The sequence below is a fragment of the Hippopotamus amphibius genome, chromosome 3, assembly GCF_030028045.1.
Source record: "Hippopotamus amphibius kiboko isolate mHipAmp2 chromosome 3, mHipAmp2.hap2, whole genome shotgun sequence".
In the NCBI taxonomy this organism is placed as follows: domain Eukaryota; kingdom Metazoa; phylum Chordata; class Mammalia; order Artiodactyla; family Hippopotamidae; genus Hippopotamus; species Hippopotamus amphibius.
In genome coordinates, this window is record NC_080188.1 from 125,407,184 (window position 1) to 125,427,705 (window position 20,522).

General features: G+C 57.7%; 1 protein-coding gene across 14 annotated transcripts in view; it reads right to left on the reverse strand.

Annotated features, from left to right (window-relative positions):
• Window positions 1-630: 630 nt before the first annotated feature.
• The window catches only part of NRXN2 (neurexin 2), a 101,092-nt gene continuing 81,200 nt past the window's right edge, over window positions 631-20,522 (reverse strand). For 7 of the 14 annotated variants that reach the window (XM_057726760.1, XM_057726759.1, XM_057726761.1 and 4 more), the window contains 3 exons: window positions 16,853-17,178; window positions 14,501-14,579; window positions 631-1,745 (listed from right to left, as the gene is read on the reverse strand). In XM_057726760.1, the coding sequence (XP_057582743.1) occupies window positions 1,441-1,745; window positions 14,501-14,579; window positions 16,853-17,178 (710 nt within the window). In that variant the 3' untranslated portion in view covers window positions 631-1,440. Of the gene's footprint in view, window positions 2,328-9,390; window positions 9,396-9,496; window positions 9,506-14,496; window positions 14,580-16,852; window positions 17,179-20,522 lie in introns of all 14 variants that reach the window. The other 7 variants (XM_057726755.1, XM_057726754.1, XM_057726762.1 and 4 more) reach the window with 3 other exon arrangements.

The window sequence follows — 20,522 nt, forward strand, 5'->3', positions numbered from 1 at the left end:
CAGGGGTGCAGGCCCTCTTTAGCCACTAGAATGCAAAACAATGCTTCTGCCTCTGGGGATTTGTCTGCCCCCAGAGAAGCTAAGGTCCGTGGCCAACAGGACCAGAGACCAGTCATTGCACACAAGCCTGGGGGCTGCTTCCTGCCTCCATCCCCAGCCCACTGGGGCATGGCGGTGAGACAAAGACAAGCCACCCCGAGGCGCCCATAGTCATGCTTAGCCCAAAACTTTGGGGGCTACTTACCAGTTTTCATGGGCTCCAATTGGGCCCAGACCCCAGCCGAGAGCTGGGACCAATATTCCAACAGCACCCAACCCGAACAAACTGCACAGGACCATTGGATTTGGAAAGTTTTTGTTTTCTTTTCCCACACATTTCCGGGGTTGGGGTGTTTTCCAAGACTCAGACACATTTGTTAACAAAGAGAGAAAAAAAACTGGGGGAGCAGGGAGCCTGTGGGCAGAGAAGTGACCCCAGCAGTCTGCGGGCAATGCCTGGCTCCCTCTCTTCCCTGCTGCCCGCGCCCAATGGGTGCCCCAGGCTGCTGCTCGCGGTATCTAGATTATTTGTCTTCAATATATATCTCCATTTGCCTTTCCCCTCCCACCCTCCCCCCACCCTGCTCCTCCAGCAGCTTCCCCATCAATGCACGTCGCCCGGCGGCACACAACAGAACAGGCCTTCCCAGGCCCGAGCCCCTTCCCCTGGGTGGCACCAGGTGGGAACCTCTTCCTGGTGGGCGGAGCCAGGGCTCTCGGGGCCACCCAGGCCCCGCCCCGCCCCGCCCCACGCTGGGCTGCTCCGCCCACCCTCCCGCCCTTCTCCCACCGACTCTGGAAACCCAAAGGGAGGAAAGGAAGGGAGAAACCAGACACACACAAAAAGGAGAAGTGGGGGAGCAGGGTGGGGACAGAGAGACACAGCAAGCCTGGGGTGGGGACTGGAGGGCTTGGGAAGAGAAGGAAGGCAGGAGGAACAGAGGGAGGAAGAAGAAAAATGGAGGAAAATGAACAGGACGAGGAGTGGACACTGTACAAAACCCCCAGGCTTCCTTCCCGCCCAACCCCACCAAAATAAAACTACCCCCTTAAAAAAATAAATCAACCCAGGGCTGTGAGCACGTGCCCTGCCCGGTGGGCGCAGAGCTGAAAGGGACAGACAGCCCCAGGAAGGACGACGACTCCGCGCCAGACGGACAGACGGCAGGAGGAAGGGGACGAGCACGGGGTTTTCCTTTCCTTTTTTTTTTTCTTCTTTTTTTTCTTTTTTTTGTTTTCTTTTTCTTTTTCTTTTTTTTTTTTTTTTGCGTTTCCTCTTCGTGAGAGAAGTCTGAGGCAGCCAGGGAGTGGGTCCCCAGGGCCCCGGCAGGGAGAGGGCCGCACCCTCCTCCCGGGCCCTCCCGGGAGGGGCAGCTGGCAGTGGAGTGCGGTGCCGGGGGCTCAGACGTAATACTCCTTGTCTTTGTTCTTCTTGGCCTTGCTGGGCGTCTTGGGGGCAGCCGGGGCCTTCTCTTTCACCACCGCCCCGTTGCTCTGGGCCGAGTTACTGATGTAGTTCCGGCTCTGGTCCACCTGGTAGGAGCCCTCGTCGCGGTTGCGGTACTTGTACATGGCATAGAGGAGGATGAGGATGCAGAGCGCCGCGGCCGCCACGATGCCCACCACCATGCCCGTGGTGCTGCTGGACTCCCGGATCACCTCCACTGCGCCCGGCGGGCCCCGCTCCCCAGGCCCCGTGGGGTTGGCTGTGGGCAGATGGGGGAAGCCGGGGGCGGAGGTCACGCCGGGTTGCAGGGGAGGGGGCCTCCGCGGCTCGAAGGACGTGGGGGCCCCGGGCCCCAGGGGTGGGTTCTCCAGCAGGGGCTGCAGCGGGTCTCGGTGGTTCATTTTGCCCGCTGGCAGGTTGGGGGCCGGGACGGAGGGGGCAAGCAGCACCCCAGGGGCGCCCGTGGCCCCATCTGTCCTGAGGTTGGGCCGGGGAGCGGGTTTGCGAGGGGAGAGGAGGGTGGTGCGGTCCGTGACCAGGGGAAAGGTGGTGTAAAAGTCCTCGTCGTCCGTGGGGGGGAGGCTGGAGTCAAAGACCTCCCCGGAGGCAAAACCTGAGGCCTCGATAGGCTCCTCGCAGTCGCTGTCGTCCTGCTCGGCCTGGCACGGGCCCCCGGCGGGCGGGCGGCGGGCCGCGGGCGGGGGCAGGGTGTCTTGGGTGGCACCCACGCCCGTGAGGAAGGGGTAGAAGGTGGGGGGTGGGGGCACGAAGGGGGATCGGGTGGCCACGGGAGGGGGGTCTAAGGAGTCCTCCGTGATAATAGGCAATATTAACTCTCCTCCTAGAACAAGAGAGAGAAGAGAAAAGAGAGGGCGTCAGCGAGGGCCGGGGCGCAGGCGGCCGGCACAGAGAGAGAAACAACAGCCTCACACACCCAAATCGGTTCCAATTGGCTTTGGCGGAGACTAGAGCGGGCTGGGCCCGCCCGCCAGCCGGCCGGAGCACTGCGCTTTAAGCTTTAAGCGGGCAGCGGCTCAGATGCCCTGGGCACCCCACGCACGGGCTCTGTGGCTCTCTGGGTTTTGGTCTTTTGTTTGTCTTAAGAAACCAAAAGGAACAGAAAGGAAAGGAAATAGAAAAGAAATGGAAAAAATAAAAATAAAACTCTACTGGTTTAAGGCTTTAAAAACAGATACAAGAGCAGCATTTAAACAAACCTAACAACAATATCTTTTAGGGTTTTTTTCTAGGTTTTTCTCTTTTTTTGCTTTTTTTTTTTTTTCTTTTGTTTTTAAAAAAGAAGATAGCATACCACGGAATTCAGGCAACTTACATCAACAAATAGGCCGTGTGATTTTAGCATGAAGAAAAAAATTACAAACAGAGCTGTGTAAGCGGGTTCTCCCGGAAAAAATAAGAAAAAACAACTTTTCCGTACAACGTTTCCTGTCTATCTGTTTGGTATCTCCCTCCCTCACTCTTCTCTCCCTGAACACCTTGCTTCCTCCAGAATACTCTCTCTCCTCCCTCACTTGTGCCCTCTCCCCCTCATTAAACACAAAGCTGAAATCTGCACACTGAAGGCTGGTGTTGAGGAACTGCTACTGCCACTTGGTGTCAGCGTGTGGGGGAGGGAGGGAGCAGTGGGCAGGAGGGCTTGGGGAGGAGGTACATGACAGGCAGCTGTGTAGGAATTGCCTCATGGGTGAGAGGACTTGAGAGGGGATGGTCATGGGAAAGGGCTTAGAAGGCTAATTGCAGGTTGGTCATGGGGAGAGGAAAAATTGAAGGTGGGAGGTGACAAGGTCCCTGAGGAAGAGTTGGCAGGGAGACACAGGCACATTGGAGGAGGGTCCTGTCCCATAGGACTTTGGGAGTGGTGGTGAGAAGCCATGTAGAGGTAAGGAAGTGAGGAGGGACAGGGAGTGAGTGAGATAACTGGGCAGGGACACATGATTCTTGAGCTAACCCTAAATCCCCAACTTTCTCTTTCTTCACCCTCCACCTCTGACCCCCACTGACTTCCCCCCTCCCCCTCCCCAGAACCCCCATGGGCCGCCAGGACCTGGCCAGGGCTTGACTGCCTCTGGCCCTCTTATTATTGTTAAAACAATAATAAAACAACGGAAAGAAGAAGAAAGCAAAAAAAGAAAAGAAAATACATACACAGCCATCTGGGAAGGAGGCACTTGCTAAATAGGGCCCAGGAGAACTACTGGGGAGGGCCGTTGGGGTGGGGGGGGTAGGTCTCCTCACTCCCTAGGTCTGATAACTGGAGTCTCCTGGGCTGAAACTGCAATTCCCATCAGCCCCAAAGAGTGAGAACTACAACTCCCATTAGCCCTTACAGGGGTGTGGACCACAATTCCCATCAGCCCCTGGGTCAACAACTACAACTCCCATCAGCCCCCTGGGCCCCCTCTCAAACAAAAGCACTGCAACCCACCGGTCTCGGGTAGAAGAGAGCCGCAGCCCTGGGTCTGCGTGGCTGGCAGAAGGGCTCCCTTCTCTTGGAGGGGCAGCTCTGGGCCTGGTGGGGGCTGTAGGTTTCCTCTCTAGCTCTCCCTCCAGCACAGCTCAAGCCCTGCCCCCATCTGAGTGCTTCTCCCTGCAGGGTTTGATCTTCAGAGATCACACCACAAGCCTGCCACCTCCTTCATGGGAAGCTTCTCTGGGCTCCACTGACAGATCCCTCTGCCCCAGTGCTGCCAGGCCAGCCGTGTGCCACCACCACACCTTGGCACCTCTTCTCCTCCTCCCCCCACCCAGAGTGCTCTGGTCTCTGCCCTGCTGTTCAAACACCTCTGTTGATCCTTCAGATCACAAGCTCCAATAATTTGGCAGAGCTGTCCTTGGCCACACTAGCCAGCTCAGCCAAGATCTTGCTATTGAACTCCCAGCCTTGCCAAGCTCCTCAGGCTGCTCTCCCTACCAGGCTCCAATCTCCCCCTGATAAGGGGCTCACCCAAACCCCAGATTGTGAAGCCTCAGGGCACCTGGCCTTCTACAGACTCCGCCACACTGGAAAAATGAGTTAAGAGCAGAGGAGCATGTTTTGTGGGGCTGGGACTGTCCAACACCAGCTTTTTATGGAGGAGGATACTGAGGCCTGGGGTGGGCAGGACTTCCAGGCTCTTCCAGGTGTCAGTGTCAGGCTACATGAATGAAGGGACTCTCCAGTCCCTTCTGTGGCTCTCAGAGGCCAAGGAAGGGCCAAGTCTCACGAGGAGCCCCGGAAGGTCTGACTCATCTTCCCCATGCCTGCAGGAATCTGCTGGGCTGCTTGACTCTTGGCTTGGATTTTAATGTGGGAGGCCAAAACCTGTTCTGTCATTAATTCCTGTGTGACTGTGGGCAAATTTCTTTCATTTTCTGGGCCTCAGTTTCCTCATCTATAAAATCAGGGTATTGGGCCCAAGGCCCAGGGTGAGGCCACGGCCTGGATCCCAGCATACAGATCAACATAGTTTATCCTCCCACCCCCACTGAGCCCTAGAGCCACCAAGGATGGCCCAGCAACCTGGCCCCTGGGTAAGCGGCAAACTCAGCTGTTAGGTCTCAGGAGGAGGCTGGCAGCCCCTCAAGTAGTGGCATCTGGGCTCAATCATGACAAGGTTCCCTTCCCTGTGTGGACTCTGAACACATTTGGGGTCCTCACTGCTGGCCCACACCACCTGCCCTCTTCTTGACCTTTGCCTTCTATTCAGAACACCTTCCCCCTGCTGATATCTTATTCATCCCTTGAATCCAACCAAATACCTCCTCTTCCAGGCAGACCTCCAGAGGCTCCTCCCTGCCTTGGGTGCCTCTGACACCTTGTCCCTATTCTGTCCTGGTGGCACAGGTTTGGACTCACTGCCAGGGAAGGCCCAAGGCCCATCTGTCTCTCCCTAGCACCCAGCACTAGGCCTGGCACAGAGCAGGGGCTCACTGTGTTTTGACTGGGGAGGAAGAGGAATATTCATCAAGCATTGCCTCTGAGCCAGGCCAGGCCAGGTATCTGGGGAAAAGGGCTGGGAGTCCCTCTCATGGGCCAGAGCAGCTGGCTTCTGAATACCCTTCCTCCCCGGCCCCCAGGCAGCAGACACTGCTGAGAGTTCAGCCTGGTGGGAGCCTTGCTCCGTGGGCCCAGCTCTCACCCACAGCCATCGCTACCTTCCATCTTAGACTGGGCCACCAGTTGTTCCTGGAAGCTTGAGGATCAAGGTTTGTCCTAGGCAGTCTTGTAGTCCTCGACCAGCTAGCTATAGCTAAGTCTCCAGGGGAATGTCAGGCCCACAGCATGGGACCAGGAGGCCCTTGCTGGGGACATATCATGGCCCAGATGGGCTGATCATGCCAATCAGGGCACAGACCTTGGCTCTCTACCCTCTTGCTCACCCCCCCCCCCACTAGATAAGGGTGAATGGGTGAATGGGGGCTTCAGGCCTTGGACCACAGACAAATCTTGCCCAGCCTGAGCCCCCCTCCCCAACAACCACTTGCCCCAGTTCACTGGTTCTTTAGGTCCTTGAGACACACAGGCTCCCAGGGTCCCCCTGTGCAGACCCCTGCTTCCCCCAACCCTGCCTCCAGAGCCCTCCCAGTTCTCGACATATTGACTTCCTGCCCCTGCCCTTCAACCCCAGCCACTTCCTGGCCTCCATCTCTGGGTCTTGGCCTGTCCCTACATCCCCAGCTCCACTGCAAACTCTCCCCTGGGCCCAAAGCTTTGGCAGCATTTCCTGAGGGTGTCCTGCCCTCACCCACATCCCCCACACGGCCCCTTGGTGCCCCCTTCTCATGGCCCTGGACATCAGCCTCCATCTCCCACACCATTCACCCTCCCCACAAGATGACCCACTACTGAGACCCCACACTGCCTTCCTTCCCCAGTGCTCACTCAAGCCAGCCTGGGCTCTGTGGCAGTCGAGTCACACACAAAGTAGGGTACCGGATTTTGCTGGGGTCATACGGGAAGGGTCAGGCACGCTCACCCCAGTGAGGAGTTAGTGGGGCCTGGAGGAGGGGAGGAACCCTTAGAGACTCCTCACTGCAAAAGTCCAGCTGGGGGCTCCCCAGGCTGCCCCTCCCACTGGCCATTTGGGGGTGCAGACGGATGAAGACTTGCAGTGCCTGGGACCCTGGGTCCAGCTCTACACCAAGGATGCACCTTGGGATGGGGTGCCCCTGGGCATCTGAAAAGGACCGTAGGCAGCCTCCCTCCCCTCCCCCACTTCAGGCAACTTCGGCATTTGGGAAATATTCACAGGGGCACTTGCAGATGCCACCAACCCTCTGCTCCTAGATTGAATTTCAATGCCTGTCAGTCCCGCTTACTAAAGGGAATTCCGTTCTGGCCAAGGAGACCACAGGCCATTCCCGAGCGCCCTCTTCCCCCAGCTCCCCTGCTGCTGGGACCTTTCTGCCTATTTAGGGCACAGAAGGCCCTTGACTGGAAATCTACCCAAGAACCCCATTCCCACCCAAGCAAGGTGTGCCCACCCCCAAAGGGGCATCTAGAACTGAGGCTGGGAGTCAGAGACTAAGCAATCAGCTCCCCAAGGCCTCATCCGCCAGCACGGGGTACCCCACCCAGGCTGTGCCGGCAAGAAGGCCCATAGTCCACAGGGCATTCCATGTGGATTAGAAAAACGGCAGCCCCTCAGGGTGGCCACAGCCCTGCAGGTGCAAGATTTGGCAAACAGCATCTCTGTGCAAAACTGGAAAAAAGGCATTCTGTCCTCCTGGTGGACACAGCCCAGCTCCAGGGCGCAGGACACATGGCTTGGCAAGCAGAGCACTGGCTAGAGTTCTGCCCTTACTCACCTGTTCCAGCAGAGGACAACCTGTGCAACTGTGTGCAGTGGCCTGAAGGGTGCCGCCCCACCCCCCCACCGGAAATCCCCCACACAGCAAGGGCAAACGCCAAGGTGGAGGCAACGTCAGAGCCGGTGCGGCGCATCCTCTGTGCACGCGCGTGAACCCGCCCCTCTGGGGGTCTGCTTCTGTGCACCTGGGCATGTGTCTCTAGCAGGCGCGTGCACGTGTGGACACGCGCACGCGCCTCGATGGATCTGAGCATGTGAGCGTGCGTGTCAGTGAATCCTAGCGGACGTGCACGCAGGTGAGTGAGCCAGTGCTCCGTACGCGGCTTGTGCGTGATCTGCCTGCCTCTAAGCCTGGGTCTGATTCACGTGTGCACGTGTGAATGCATGAATGTGTTGCTGAGAACATGTGAGCCACCATGGGTTTGAGCACACTACACGCGGTGTGCCTCTGTGACCACCGCCTTCCCTCGGGCGGTGAGACTACATTTCCCGGCATCCCTTGCAATTAGGTGTGGCCACAGGAGTGGGCAGTGCCAGTACTGGCCCATAAAAGCTCCCGCGAGCGATCCCCTGCACTCTTTCTCCTCCTTCCAGTGACCTTGCGAACCACAGATGTGGTGAAGTGGAGGAGCCACAGATGGGAGGACTCTGGATTCCCCAAGCACTCCCTGGGGCAGGAGCACCCAGGTAGGGCTTCACCTGGGTGAGAAACTTCCCTTGAAGGACACACTGAAATTCGGGGGTTATCTGCTACAGAAACACCTTACCTTAACTAAACAGACACAGCCAGAAGTGGGTGTCACATTAACAGAAACCTGTGGCCCTCGGGTAGCAATCCAAGGAAATGGATTTGGAGGCTGGAAAGATGCAGAACCACATAACGCAGCGGCAGGACGTCTGGCACCTACCGTTGCTGGGACAGGCCACATGCCTGCTGAGGCTGAGGCACTAAGGGGCAGTGCCAGGAAAGTTGGGATGACAATGCCAGCTTTTACTTTCTGTGTTTAGTAATGTATCACAAGAAAGAGACAACGTTAGACAAGAAATGGTGGGTTTGCAACAGAGATGAAGGGACCAGAGAGAGTCCAGAAGTGTGGGGCCTGCAAGTGTCAGAAGAGCCGCTGCCCCCAAAACCCCAAACCTTAAGAGAAGAAGACTGGAAACGGCTTTCAGGGACAGTGGGCTTTCAGGGACGGGGCTCAGCCTTGCCTCAAGGATCAAAGTAAGGGTGTGGCTCCCCACCTATTGTTTCAAACGCCCTCAAGATAGTGACCACTAAATTAAGAGATAGGGCAGAGAGACAAGGAAATACACAAGCTTGAGAATTAGGTCTAGGAGAGAACTCTGTGTGTGGCTCCTAAGGGTGTGGCTCCCCACCTATTGTTTCAAACGCCCTCAAGATAGTGACCACTAAATTAAGAGATAGGGCAGAGAGACAAGGAAATACACAAGCTTGAGAATTAGGTCTAGGAGAGAACTCTGTGTGTGGCTCCGTTGACTGTTTGAGCCTTAAAGCAACCTTTGGGCCCCCAAATATGCATGAACAGGAAGTGGGCTGTCAAAGCTGTGGGGCCTCCAAAGAGGACATTTTCCCAATCCCCACCGAGAGATGACCATGGAGGATAAGTACGGGGAAGCACCTGCCAGAGGGCAGCACCAGGACCCCAGACAAAGGAGAGGGGAGTTTCTCACAGGGCTTTCAGGGAGAAACTCTCCCCACTCCTGGGGGCAGAGCCTCGAGCTCCCTGCTGGCTGGATCTCCCCAGCACTAGGAACTAGGAGCTGCTGTGTGCCCTCCACCCTTCCCTTTGGATGGAGGGTTTCATGGTGGTGGTTGTCTTGGGCCCATCACAGTGTTCTGAGTGTGTGTTGGGCTGTGTGGGCAGTTAGGTCAATTATCCTTTTAGTTAATCAGTTTCCAGACCACATATGGGTACCCAGGAGCCAAGTCTGGACCCAAGGGAGTGAGTCCATCTACCAGACATCCTCACCTCTGAGAAGACTATCCTAACCGCAGGGTTTTGGGTGCCACCCTTGGGGAGGGGTTGGTGTGCTCTGTGGGTGGGAAGAAGAGTGGAATGGATGGTAGGTGACCCAGACTGTGGCAAATAAATGGCTAGCGGGTCACCAAATCGGTTTTTGCTTCCTCCCGTGGGTACAGCAAGGCCATGCCGCCCAGATTGGAGCTAGGTTGTGCCACGTGACCTCCCTGGAAGCCAGGTTGTGCCATGTGACCACACTCTGGAGGGAAGAATCAGCAGGGGCCACGTGCACTCTCCCTCCCAGGCCTGGCCCATAAACCCTCCCCTCCGTGCCCCTCCCCATTCATCCTCTTCCCACAGCTCGGGGAAGTCACGGTGAAGATGGTGCAGTTTCAAAATGGACATAGACCGGCCCTGAATCAGCGCTCAGAAAGGAGCTGCTGACCCATCAAGAACAGTGTCTATAACTTTACGTGAAGGAGAAGTCGTTTCTATGTGTTTAACCACGGGTGTTGAGAGTTTACCTGTTATAACAACCAGGGTTACCTTAAAACACACTAGAATCTGAGCACATCTGTGCCTCTGATCCTGAGCTAGATGTGTGGGTCTGAGCAAATGTGTTTGTGCCTCTGGGATTAAGTGTGTGTACATCTCTGAGGCCCTGTGTATGTGTGGACGGGGGCACTGCCTCGGAAGGGACACGCACATGTGGGCTAAGTACACGAGGCTGCTTCTCTGGCTCTAAGTACACATGGGCTTACGTGAAGCCAAGTACACATGTCTGTGTGGGTCCTGGTGGGTCTCTGTGCTCACCTGGTGAACACAGAAGCATGCATTTTACAGTGTCTGAACATGTGTGACTGGCCTGAGGGCCCACGGATATGTGGGTGTCCTTCTAGGTGTAGCTGCGTGTGTACCTCGGAGTGTATAAGTAAGTGTACCAGCAGCTGTGAGAGCCCAATATTGGCCTGACTCTGTGTGTGTGTGTGTGTGCACGTGTGTGTACACCGCTGTGGGACTGAATATGAGTATGCACGCCTTGAGGGGTCTGAGCACGTGTGCATGGGTCTGAGCACAAGGGCATGCACGTGGGGTGGGCTTCCGAGGGTCTCCTCTCCTGGGGCGGTGTGGGAAGAGCACAGGTCTGTGGGTCTGAAGAAATGTGTGCCTGTGCGTGGACCTCTGGGTCTGGGCACACACAGCCAGCCTGAGGATGCACACACACGCCCTCGTGGATCTCGGCACGAGCACACACATCGCTACCTGAGGATATCCCTTTGAGGATGTGTGTGTCTCAGTGAGCGTGAACAGATGTGCAGGTGACTGTAGGTCTGAACCCAAGGGTTTGTGTGGGTGGAGCTGTGACACTCGTGCACCTCTGTGAGGCTGGGTGCAGATGCGGACGTCCCTGAGTTCACGAGCCCGTGTTCGCACGTATCTGCCTGTACCTCAGAAGGTCTGCGCACGTTGTATACGTGCCTGCTCTGAACACGGACACAGGCACCTGTGATTCTGAAACATCTGTGAGTGTCTGTACGTCTGAGCTCACGGGGAGGATTCTGTGGCCTGAGCACATGTGTGAGCATGTATGTAATGCAGGTGGATTTGTTCACATGTGTGTGCCTCTGTGAGCTGAGTGTGGATGTGGAATTCTGAGAGTCTGAGGATGTATGTACGCATGGGCCTCGAGCACATAGGTGTGTGTGTCTTGTGAGTGTGTGAAATATGCAAATGCTTCTTCTGAGCACGTGTATGTGATTCTGAACATCTGGTCTACCCCTTGACAGATGTGCACTTGCATGCTTCAGTGGGTCTGCGTGTGCGTGGATATGCGGTTCTGAGCACATGCAACTGCCTTGGTGGGTTGAAGACATGCTGTGTGTACACCCTTGTGCAGCTGAGCTCATGTGAAATCTGTGGGTCTGAGCAGGCTGACACCTGTGAGTCCACATCTAGGTGTAGAGCCCTCAGCACATGCATGTAGGACCATGGCTCTGAGCTGTACACATGTATATGGGTTTGTCTGTGTGCATCGCACTTCTGAATACATGCATGTCTCTTTAGATCTAAAAGTGCGTGTCCTTTTGGTCTGGGCACGAATGGCATGTGCCCTTGAGGTTTGAACATATGTGTACCTGTGGAAGTGGACGTGCGTGGGCTTGCTGATAGGTCCATAAATGTTTGTGCCTGGAGGTGGCCGTGCCTTTGGTCAGACACGTGTGTGCAGGTAGCTGGGTCCCTCTTTGGGTCTGGTCTGTGTTTATACTTCCTATGTGTCTCAAGGGGCACAGTCCCTACAGGGGGCAGGCCTACAACACAAGTGTGGGTCAGGCTGGCTAAGACAGCCAGGGGTGCTGGGTCACATTGCCTACTATGCAGGATATGTCCCCATAAAGGCACTCCCATTCGAAAGAAGTTAAACACTGTGTCCATCAACACAATACCCTTGGCTGGGCTGCCAACCTCAGGTAAAATAACTGTTAGATGATGGGCTCTCCAAGCTGGGGAGGCTAGGGCTGGGGTCTGTGGAGGCGCCCAAGTCAAGGGAAGGTGTGAAACATTTCAGGGATTACCAGAAGCTTCACACCTCGACACAGGGAGGAAGATCTAGAAGGTGAGAGGGGTGCAAAGAGCCTGGGGTCAGCCCCTGGGTAGCTGCTGTCTCCAGTCAGGCTGCCTCCATCTCTAACACTGACCTTGGAGGCCAAGGAGGCCTGGTCACCTGCTAGAGAAAAAGCCTCCCTGCACTGGGGGCACAAGAGGGCACTGGCCTGAGTCCCCTCCCCCTCCAGGTGGGGAGGTGTCAAGGTCTAGATCAGCCTGAGGGACCCGGGAGTCATCTTGGTCCTTGTCTGGCCTCCCATCAAGACAAAAATCCAATTTAAGCATTTCAGGGCAGTGTGAGTGTGGAGGTGCAAACATACGCCATGCACATCCTGGGGGCGGGCCTGTGGGTTGTGTCGGTTTTTTCTGGGGGCTCAAGCATGCACCCTGCCTGCCATCCCTCTTATTTTTAAAGCTGGGTGCTGGGCCAGCCCACCAGCCTCTCTCCATCTCCCAGCTTCCACTCCTCCTCCACCCTGCCCCCTTCATATACTCAGCCCTTTGATGGAGGGAGGGCAGCGGACCCGCCCACTTCAGCTCCTCCTCACTCCCTGGTCTCAACACAGCCTAAAAGTGCTCAGCCCACCTGTGCACACACTCAGCGTCATACCCAGGCCCCTGACAAGACCCCAGGCTGGGGCTGGGAGGCCAGAACTTGGGTGGACAGCGTGTGGCTCCAGGGTGGCCCTGCCTGTCCCTGCCTCATGGCCATCTGCGAGGTCTGGGGAGAGCAGAGGCTCCTCCTGTCACCTGGCGGTTCCCATCCCCGAGTGTCCAAACACGTGCAGTGAGGCCAAGCAGGGCCCTTTTCTCATGAATGCACAGCCTTTTGTCCCCAGAGTCCCATCCCGGGCCTCTCATGGGACCATTCGCCACAGCCACTCCCCGCAGGCCTAAGCCTGAGGTACTGTGCCCACCTCCAGGAAAGCCCCACCGGTGATCAGGTAGGGGGAAAAGCAGGGTGCAAGGAGAGTGCTGTGTAGAAGCTGCCAGATTCTTAGAGCCTCCCAAAGCAGTGGTGGGGTGTGAGGATGCATCCCTGAGCCGACATCACCCAGCGAGATGGAGGGGAGAGCCCCCAGCAGAGAAGCCTCCCCGCAGTGGAGGGTGTCCGTCCAGAAAGCACTGGCCCTTGGCTGTGGATGGGGAGGCCTTTCCAGCCCAGCAGCCAGAGGTTCCCCCAAGCACCTCAGGGCCTGAGACTGCCAGAACCACCCCCTCAGCTCTGGCCTGCTGAGGGGACACAGAGCAGGCAGGCTTTTGCTTCTGGGCCTGGTGGCCTGCGCTCCAGAAATCCCTCTGTCCTTGGTCTCTGGAGCCTGAGCCTCTGCCCCAAGGCTCCAGGGTCTACTCACTCTCCTTCCTTGGTTGCAGCCCACCCTCATCCTCAGCCCCAGAGTATCTCTTCTGGGGCTGGCAGACCCCCCCCCCACCAGGCTCACCCCCAGGCGAGATTCACAGGACATGCCCAGGGCACACTGTCCACCAGAGCTGACCCCATCACCCCCCCACCCCAACCCTGCAGGCACCCGCCCCAACCTCCAGCCTGCCAGTACCAACAGCCAGGTGCCACGCATTGCAAAGTAACAGGGAGAATTCTCTGGAAACCCAAGCAAGGGATGAGGCTCCCAGGGGCTCATCCCAGCCACCACGAAGGCCCACGTGCTCCCACTGGGCCATCTGGCCACATCCAGTCTCCCTCCATTCCCGCTGCCAGCCTCAAGCACCAGGACCTCAGTTCCTCAAGTCCTCCGTCCCCTCAGCTCCTCCCAGCCACCGCCCCCCTGCTCAGAGGCACCCCCTGTGCCGCTCCACATCCCACACTTCTGAGTCGGCACCAAGGTCCTCCCCTGCCTTGCCAATCTGGGCTCTCTCTCTAGGACTGCACCCTTCTCTCCAGCTAGAAGCATCAAGCAGAGGCCTGGAATGCCTCCCCCAGGAAGCCTTCCCTCCCAGTGCTGCTCTCCTCCTATAGTAGCTCCCCCACTAGAAATCTGGGCCAGACCCCATGGCCAGTCTCCCCGGGGGACACCTCCCACCCAGCCCACTGCCCGACACAGACTGTAGTAACTGCCCCAGCTTGGCCGGGTAGCCCCGGGAGTGTCTGGCCACCTCCCTGACACTGGGAATGAGGAAGGTTCAGAAGCCAGCAGAGACATCCTCTTCTAGTGACCAAGAGAACACCAGGCCTCAAGGGCTGATGGGAGTTGCAGTTCTGGACCCAAGAGCTGATGGGAATTGTAGTTCCTAGGCCTGCATTCCCCATCCCCCACCCCCTGTACACCCACCATAAGGACTCATGGGAGCTGCAGTTACTCATCTTTCTAGGGAAAAGTCTCCCTCTTTCCCTCCCAGAATCCCTTGGCCCTCAACCCCAGGACCCCAAGCTAAGGACCTCACTACCTCTGAGGGCTGGGGCACCAAAAGGCCAGAAACTGCCCCGCCAGGGGTCGTCTGCGGGACCTGGGGGCAATGGTAGGAGGGGAGAGGAAGCTCTCAGGGAAAGTTAAGGCCGGGCATTAGGCCCCTCAGGCTTGGGCCAGGTGGCAGGGACAGTCGCCCCCCTCCCATCAGCATCGCAGCGGGCCCGGGGCAGGGGAGGGGGGAAAGGCACTCACCAGTACTGGGCTCACACTCCTCCAGGTCCTCGTCATCGCTCGGACACTCGGCCGAGGCCACCAGGAGGTCATCTGTGTTCTGGGGGCGAGATGAGGGTAGGGGAAGAAAAGGGTTCCGGGGTGGGTCAGCAGGCCCCACAGCCACCTCCTGAGTGTGGGACAGCACAGAGGTTGAGCCCTGGGCGGAGACACACACCCTGGTCCACACCCCAGCTCTCTCATCACTTGCTGGGTGATCGTGCAAAGGGATACGGAACAGTGCCTGCCCTGCAGCAGCTCCCTCTTTCCAGGGGAATCAGTGAAACAGCACACATTGTGCCTTTTATTTCTGGGAAGCTGGGGAGACTGGACGCCAGACCTGGAACTGCAGGGCCAGAGCAAGGGAGCCCAGGGGCAGCAGGGAGTTGAGGCACAGGGGCCTCTGGAGGCTGGCACAGCAGAGATGGGGTGCAGAACTGGGGCATTTCTTGGGTCCAGCCTCACCACCCTCCCACCCTCATCTCTCTCCCAACCCCCCTCCTGGAGCCCAGGAACCGGGCTGCACACAATAATTAGGGCTGTGGTTGCCATGACAACAGGATCCGACTTTGTCAGCATTTTCTCTCCTCCTGATTGCAAAGAAAGAGAATCCCCAAGATGAGTGAGTGTAAGGGGGGGGTGAGGGGTGTGCAGGGGTGCTAGGAAGAAACCCAAGGAGGGAAACCCAGAATCCAAGCAGGAGGGACTCAGAGACTTTGGCTGGGAGGAGAAGGGCAGGCTGCAGGCCAAGGATGGGAGGAGTCTCGGGTGGGTGGGGGTGAAATGGTCACAATTTGCTTCTTCCCCCCCCCTTGATCTTCAGACACTGCAGCCCTCACCCAAGGGCAAGGCGGGACCTGGAAGACTAATTTTCCTTCTGCATTTCTGCGCCTTCTGCCTCCCCTGTGCAGCCTCCACCAGCATAACTGTGACCCCTAGAGCCCCACCCCTCTCTTCTACCTGATGGTCTGCCCATCCCCTCTCACTGAGATGACCCTTCTTGCCATTGGGCACTGGGCATAGCCCGTGCCCAAACTCGGCTAAAGCCAGGCCTTTCTCCTAGGGCTGCTTGCTCCCTGGAGCAAGGCCTGGTATTCAGGTCTCTTCAATTTTCTTGGCACTGAAGGCAGAAGAGAAGGGGATTCAGGCTTGACTCTCCTGCCTGAACAAGGCTGTCAGCTCGACCCAGGCCCTTGCAGCACAGAATGGCAGGGGTGAGGGGACTGGAGCTCAGAGAGCCCAGCCCTCATGACAGAGGCTGAAGGCAGGCTAGCGGTGGAGGTAGGACATGTCCCCACTGCTGACCCAGCCCTCCCTCACCCTGGGAGGACAGAGGTTCCTCCAGGCCCGGAGGCCCACAGCCATGGGCAACGGGGGACTGAAGCAGCTCGGGTAGAGGGAGTAGGGTGACTAAGCAAGGTCCAATGTGCCAAGTGTGAACCCTCCCTCCTCAGGCCAACAATGACTGGCAGCAACGACTAGAAAACTCAGCTTCCTGCACCCCGGGGCTGCCTTGGTAAGTCACATATGCTCAATCGGCTTTGGCACCAGGAAAGCCAGGTCTGTCCTGCCCCAGCGGAGCCTCATTTTCAGGCACAGTCCGCTCCCCTGGGTGCAAGAGAAGATAAACTCTAACCTGACCCAGGCAGAGCACATGAACAGGTGGAGCAGGCAGTGGGGAGAGAGGGCAAAGTACCAGGGGACTGTCTGCACCAGCCCGGGCTCTGACCCACAGGCACGGAGGACACTGAGGCCTGCTACACATCTACTCAAGGTCACACAGAGAGGACTTGTAAAGGCAGTGGGCTGACAGTCCCACTGCAAGGACGCCAGCGATGAGGGAGAGGCCGCTTCTGCCTCCACCAGCCTCCGAGAGGGGCTGCCACCGCCAGGTGAGCCGCGAGCCCCTCCAGTGCTGTCGCCTCTGTGCCTTGCGCACAGCGATGCCATCCTGGCTCCCTCCATCTCCCCCTTGATGCCCACACAATGCTGGGCGTGGCCTTCATTATGGGCAGGCAGAGGGGGTCATTCCACCCCTCACCCCCAGCCCGGACTTCCTCTCTCGTAGGTGGGGTGGTCTTCCCTGGTCTGGCTAGGGTACCGAACTCTCCCTCAACTCTGGGAATAGTCCCCTTAGAAACAGTGGTCACCTCCACATCTACGATATCCCCGGTCACACGGAGGACAACCACTTCGAGAAAGGAGACCCTGCCGGCCCCACCTGAACCACTATCCCCTCAGACCCTCCCTGGGCACCACAGCTGTTCTGCAGACATCAGCCCCGTCCCCCACCTGGAGCCCCATCTCTGGTCCGCCAGCCGGGGGGGCCCTCACCTGAGTGGTGCTGTCCCTCAGCGTGGGGGAGCGGCCCCGGCGGGTGGTGGTAGTGGCCATGGTGGTGGTGGTCTCCATGATGGTGGTGGCCATGTCGGCCAGCAGGGTGGTGGCCGTGGTCTCCGCACTGAGCAGCACGGACGGCCCCTCCCCCACCAGGCGCAGGTGGCCCTCGGTCCGCACGTTGGGGTCGCTCTCGGCGGCCAGCGCCAGCACCTTGAGCCCATTGTAGTAGAGGCCGGACACCTGGCCCTGGAAGGGGCGGCCCTGATCCCGGCCCCCGATCTTGATGGCAGCCTGGCTGTTGAAGATGGTCAGCTGGCGGCCTGGGGGGGTGGGGAGGGGGCAGGAGCAACAGACAGAGGGGGGACGGGCAGCGGGGGGAGGCCGGAAAGGGACAGGGAGAACAGAGGGGGATCCAAGGTGGGGAAGGAGGGGTGGAGGTAGAAACCAGCAAGTGGGGGTCGGCGGGGGGAGGGAGACACAAGGAAGGGGCAGACACCAAAGGGAAAGTCCTTGTCAGCCACTAGCCACTAGTCCCAGTAGGGACCCTGGACGGGGAGGGTCCCCAGGGCACACATGGGCTGGGAAAGGGGGCCCAGCGCCCCCCTCTCCCCTCCATGCTCATGCCTCTGGCCTTCCCATCCCCCCTCCTCTCCTGCTCCAGGGGCATCGCCCCCCTTCTTTCCCTTCCCTCAATTTGACCCCCATCTTCCCTCTCTGCTTCCCCAAACGACCCACACCCAGTGTCCAGCCCCGAGCCACGGAGCCCTCGGAAGCAGCAGATAGAGACAAAAAGGCAGAGACAGAGGAGGCAACTGCCAGGCCAGGTGGTCAGTGCCCGTCAGGGCAGGGATGGAGGTGAGACCGACGGGTGGACGGTGCGTGGAAGGATGGCCTGCGTGTGTGAGGCTGCGAGCAGCCAGAGCAGCCACGCACACCTCACTCCACCCTCCCAGCCACCACCAGGCCCTCTGGCCTCTGGCCAGGCCCCCTCTCCTCCTCCCCTCCAAGGCCCAGCCACTGCCTGGGGATCAGGCCCTGGAGGGCAGAGTCCTTCCTCCCCGCCAGGATGTGCAAGCACAGAGATGGAAAATGTTAAAGGGACCTTGCTTCGCTCGCTGACAGCCAAACAAAAAACACTCCAGCTCCAACCTCGCTCTTCACTCAGCAGTTACACCTCAGAATTCCCACCTGGGTGGGGTTTGGCTGTTCTGTTTGGTTTTAGTGGATCTGGGGGTCAGTTTAACCCTCTGAGTTTGTTGCTTTGGTTTGGTTTTTAGAAAAGATATTTATTATGTTTAAGTTTAGATTTAACTTTGGTTTTGATGTTGCTTATTTTGGGGGGGAGAGGGGCAGAGGAACTACTAAGTTGCCCCCTGCTCCCCTGGACCTTCAGCTGCTGGCGCTGGGGGGGTTTAAGACCTGGCTTAGCCCTTGTTAGCCTCTGGTTAGTGCCTCGTTAAAGATCTGGTTTAGAGTTAGGTGCCTATAGGCCCTGCCCCCGAAACCTGGGCTGAGGACAGTCCAACTTGTGAAACCCACACCCCTGTTGGAAACACGGCTTCCCTGGACACCCAGGCCTCTGGGGCACCCAACCATCTGTCCAGCCTCCGGCCAATGACCGGCTATGGGTGTGTCCGCTAGGCCCCTCCGCTCAGCCTCTCCACCTCCTCCAGCCCTCCCTCTGCCCAGCACCTCCCTCAGCCCTGGAGCAGGGTCACCATCTAACAGATGGGGAAGCCGGAGCCCACAGACGCTGAGAACTAGTGAGCGGCAGCTGGACACCAGACCCAGAGAGGTCCTTGAGGACCGCTGTGTCCAGAGTTATGAGACAAACGAAGGGGAGAAGGTTCACAGTGGTCAAATGAGTTTGGAAAACAAACATTTCACAATTAAACAAGAGGTTTCTCTCTCACAGAGCTTCTCAGAGCCTTTATTAAAATCCAGGTCCATATGCATCTCCAAGAGGAAGAAACAGGATTCAGATTTCTCAAGCCCATTTTACCACGAATCTCTCTCTCTCTCTCTCTTTTTTTTTTTCCCCCACGAATCTCTTTATCATGAAGCATCTCATGGGACTTTTGCTTCACAGGACATGTTTTGGAACTGGAAAATGGATTCACTCAGTAAGTATTTACTGAGAACCTACCACATGCCAGGCGCTGACAGTAAAGTAATCCCTCCAACGATGCCCAGGTTTGTTCTCGAATACTTTCCTGCTCCTCACTTCATCTCATCTTCACGGCACGCCACCCCGTGTGAGGCAGGCTGAGCCGGAATCACCGTCCCTGTCTCCACGAGGAGGGAACTGAGGCTCGGGAAAGGGAGGCCCTGACCAAGGCCATGCTCCTCTGTCCACACTCCGGGTGATACTAGAGTACGTGGCCCAACCCTTCACTTTCTTGAAGAGGAAACAGAGGCCTAAAGAGAGAGTGCGACCCTGCAGCTAGTAAAGGACAACTGGGGTTCCAAAGCACCAGCAGGAGGTCTTCCCTGCTCTGGACCAAAAGTCCCATCCTGCCCCTCCCCAGCCTGTCCGGCTCTCCCTACCCTTGGGGTCACAAGTTGTCCCAGCCTCAGCCCAAGCTGCTCCCTTGGCCTCTCTGATTCCGGGAGAAGGAATAGGTGAGTAACGGAGAGGAAGCTACATAGGTGAGCCAACTAGGCCCCTGGGGCCCCACCCACCATGAACTCCTCAAAGGGTTAAAGTTCGCCCCGCTGGAGAGAGCAGCCCAGTGTGGCTGGGGGCTGTAGGTTTTAGCGATGTCTGTTACAGTCCCTTTAACTTTTTGTCCTGTTATGGATTTATCACATCTGGTTATCAGCATGTTTAGTCCCCGCTGGCCGTGTGGGGGGCTGGAAGTGACATTGGGGGTTTTAGTTGGGGCAGGCCCCAGTGGACATTTAAAAGCACAGTTATCAGCTGGTTAGGTGGAGGTTTAACAGTTCTACTTCCCCCCTAGAGTTTAGCCTTAGAGGTACAGAGCTCGCCCCCTCTCCAAAGGGAATGGGATGGCTTTGCCCTTGGCCCCAACTTCCCTTGATGACAAGTGGCCTTCTCCCTCACACCCAGGGGTACCTCACACATGCAGCCTCTTAGCCAGCCTGTTCTGTATTCTCATCAGCCCAGCAGACACAGAAATCCCCGTGGGACAGCCACCTCTTCCCCCATCTCCTAGTCTGCCCCAACCTCCACTGCTTTTAAGAGGCCTTCTGGACCAAGGTGGGCCCATTCAAGAGATAGTGGCCCCACAGACACTCTCTCGGGGGTCTTGCCAGTAGGATCTGGGGCCCCCACTCTTCCCTTTTCTCCACAGATGACCCTGGTGAGGCCTTCCTGTCCCTCATTTGGATCCTAGGGCCAGCACTTGCTGCTTCCCAAAGCCTTCCTGCTTCTCAGCATGCTGTGGCCCTCAGCTGCCCCTTGACAAAACCTCTGAGGCGACAGGGCAGCTCCCTCCCAACCTGCACTCCAGCCCGCTTTCCTGGAGGGGTTCCAGAATCTCCCTGATGACCCACCCCAGGTTTAGAGAGAGGCCCAGGATTCTCCCTCTTCTAAAAGCCCCGCCCCTGCCCAAACCACCACTCTAAAAGACCCGGACCCTTAACAACAGAGAGAAAGGGAATGGCCTGGCCGGACAATTGTCCTTTCACTAGGGGGTGGGCG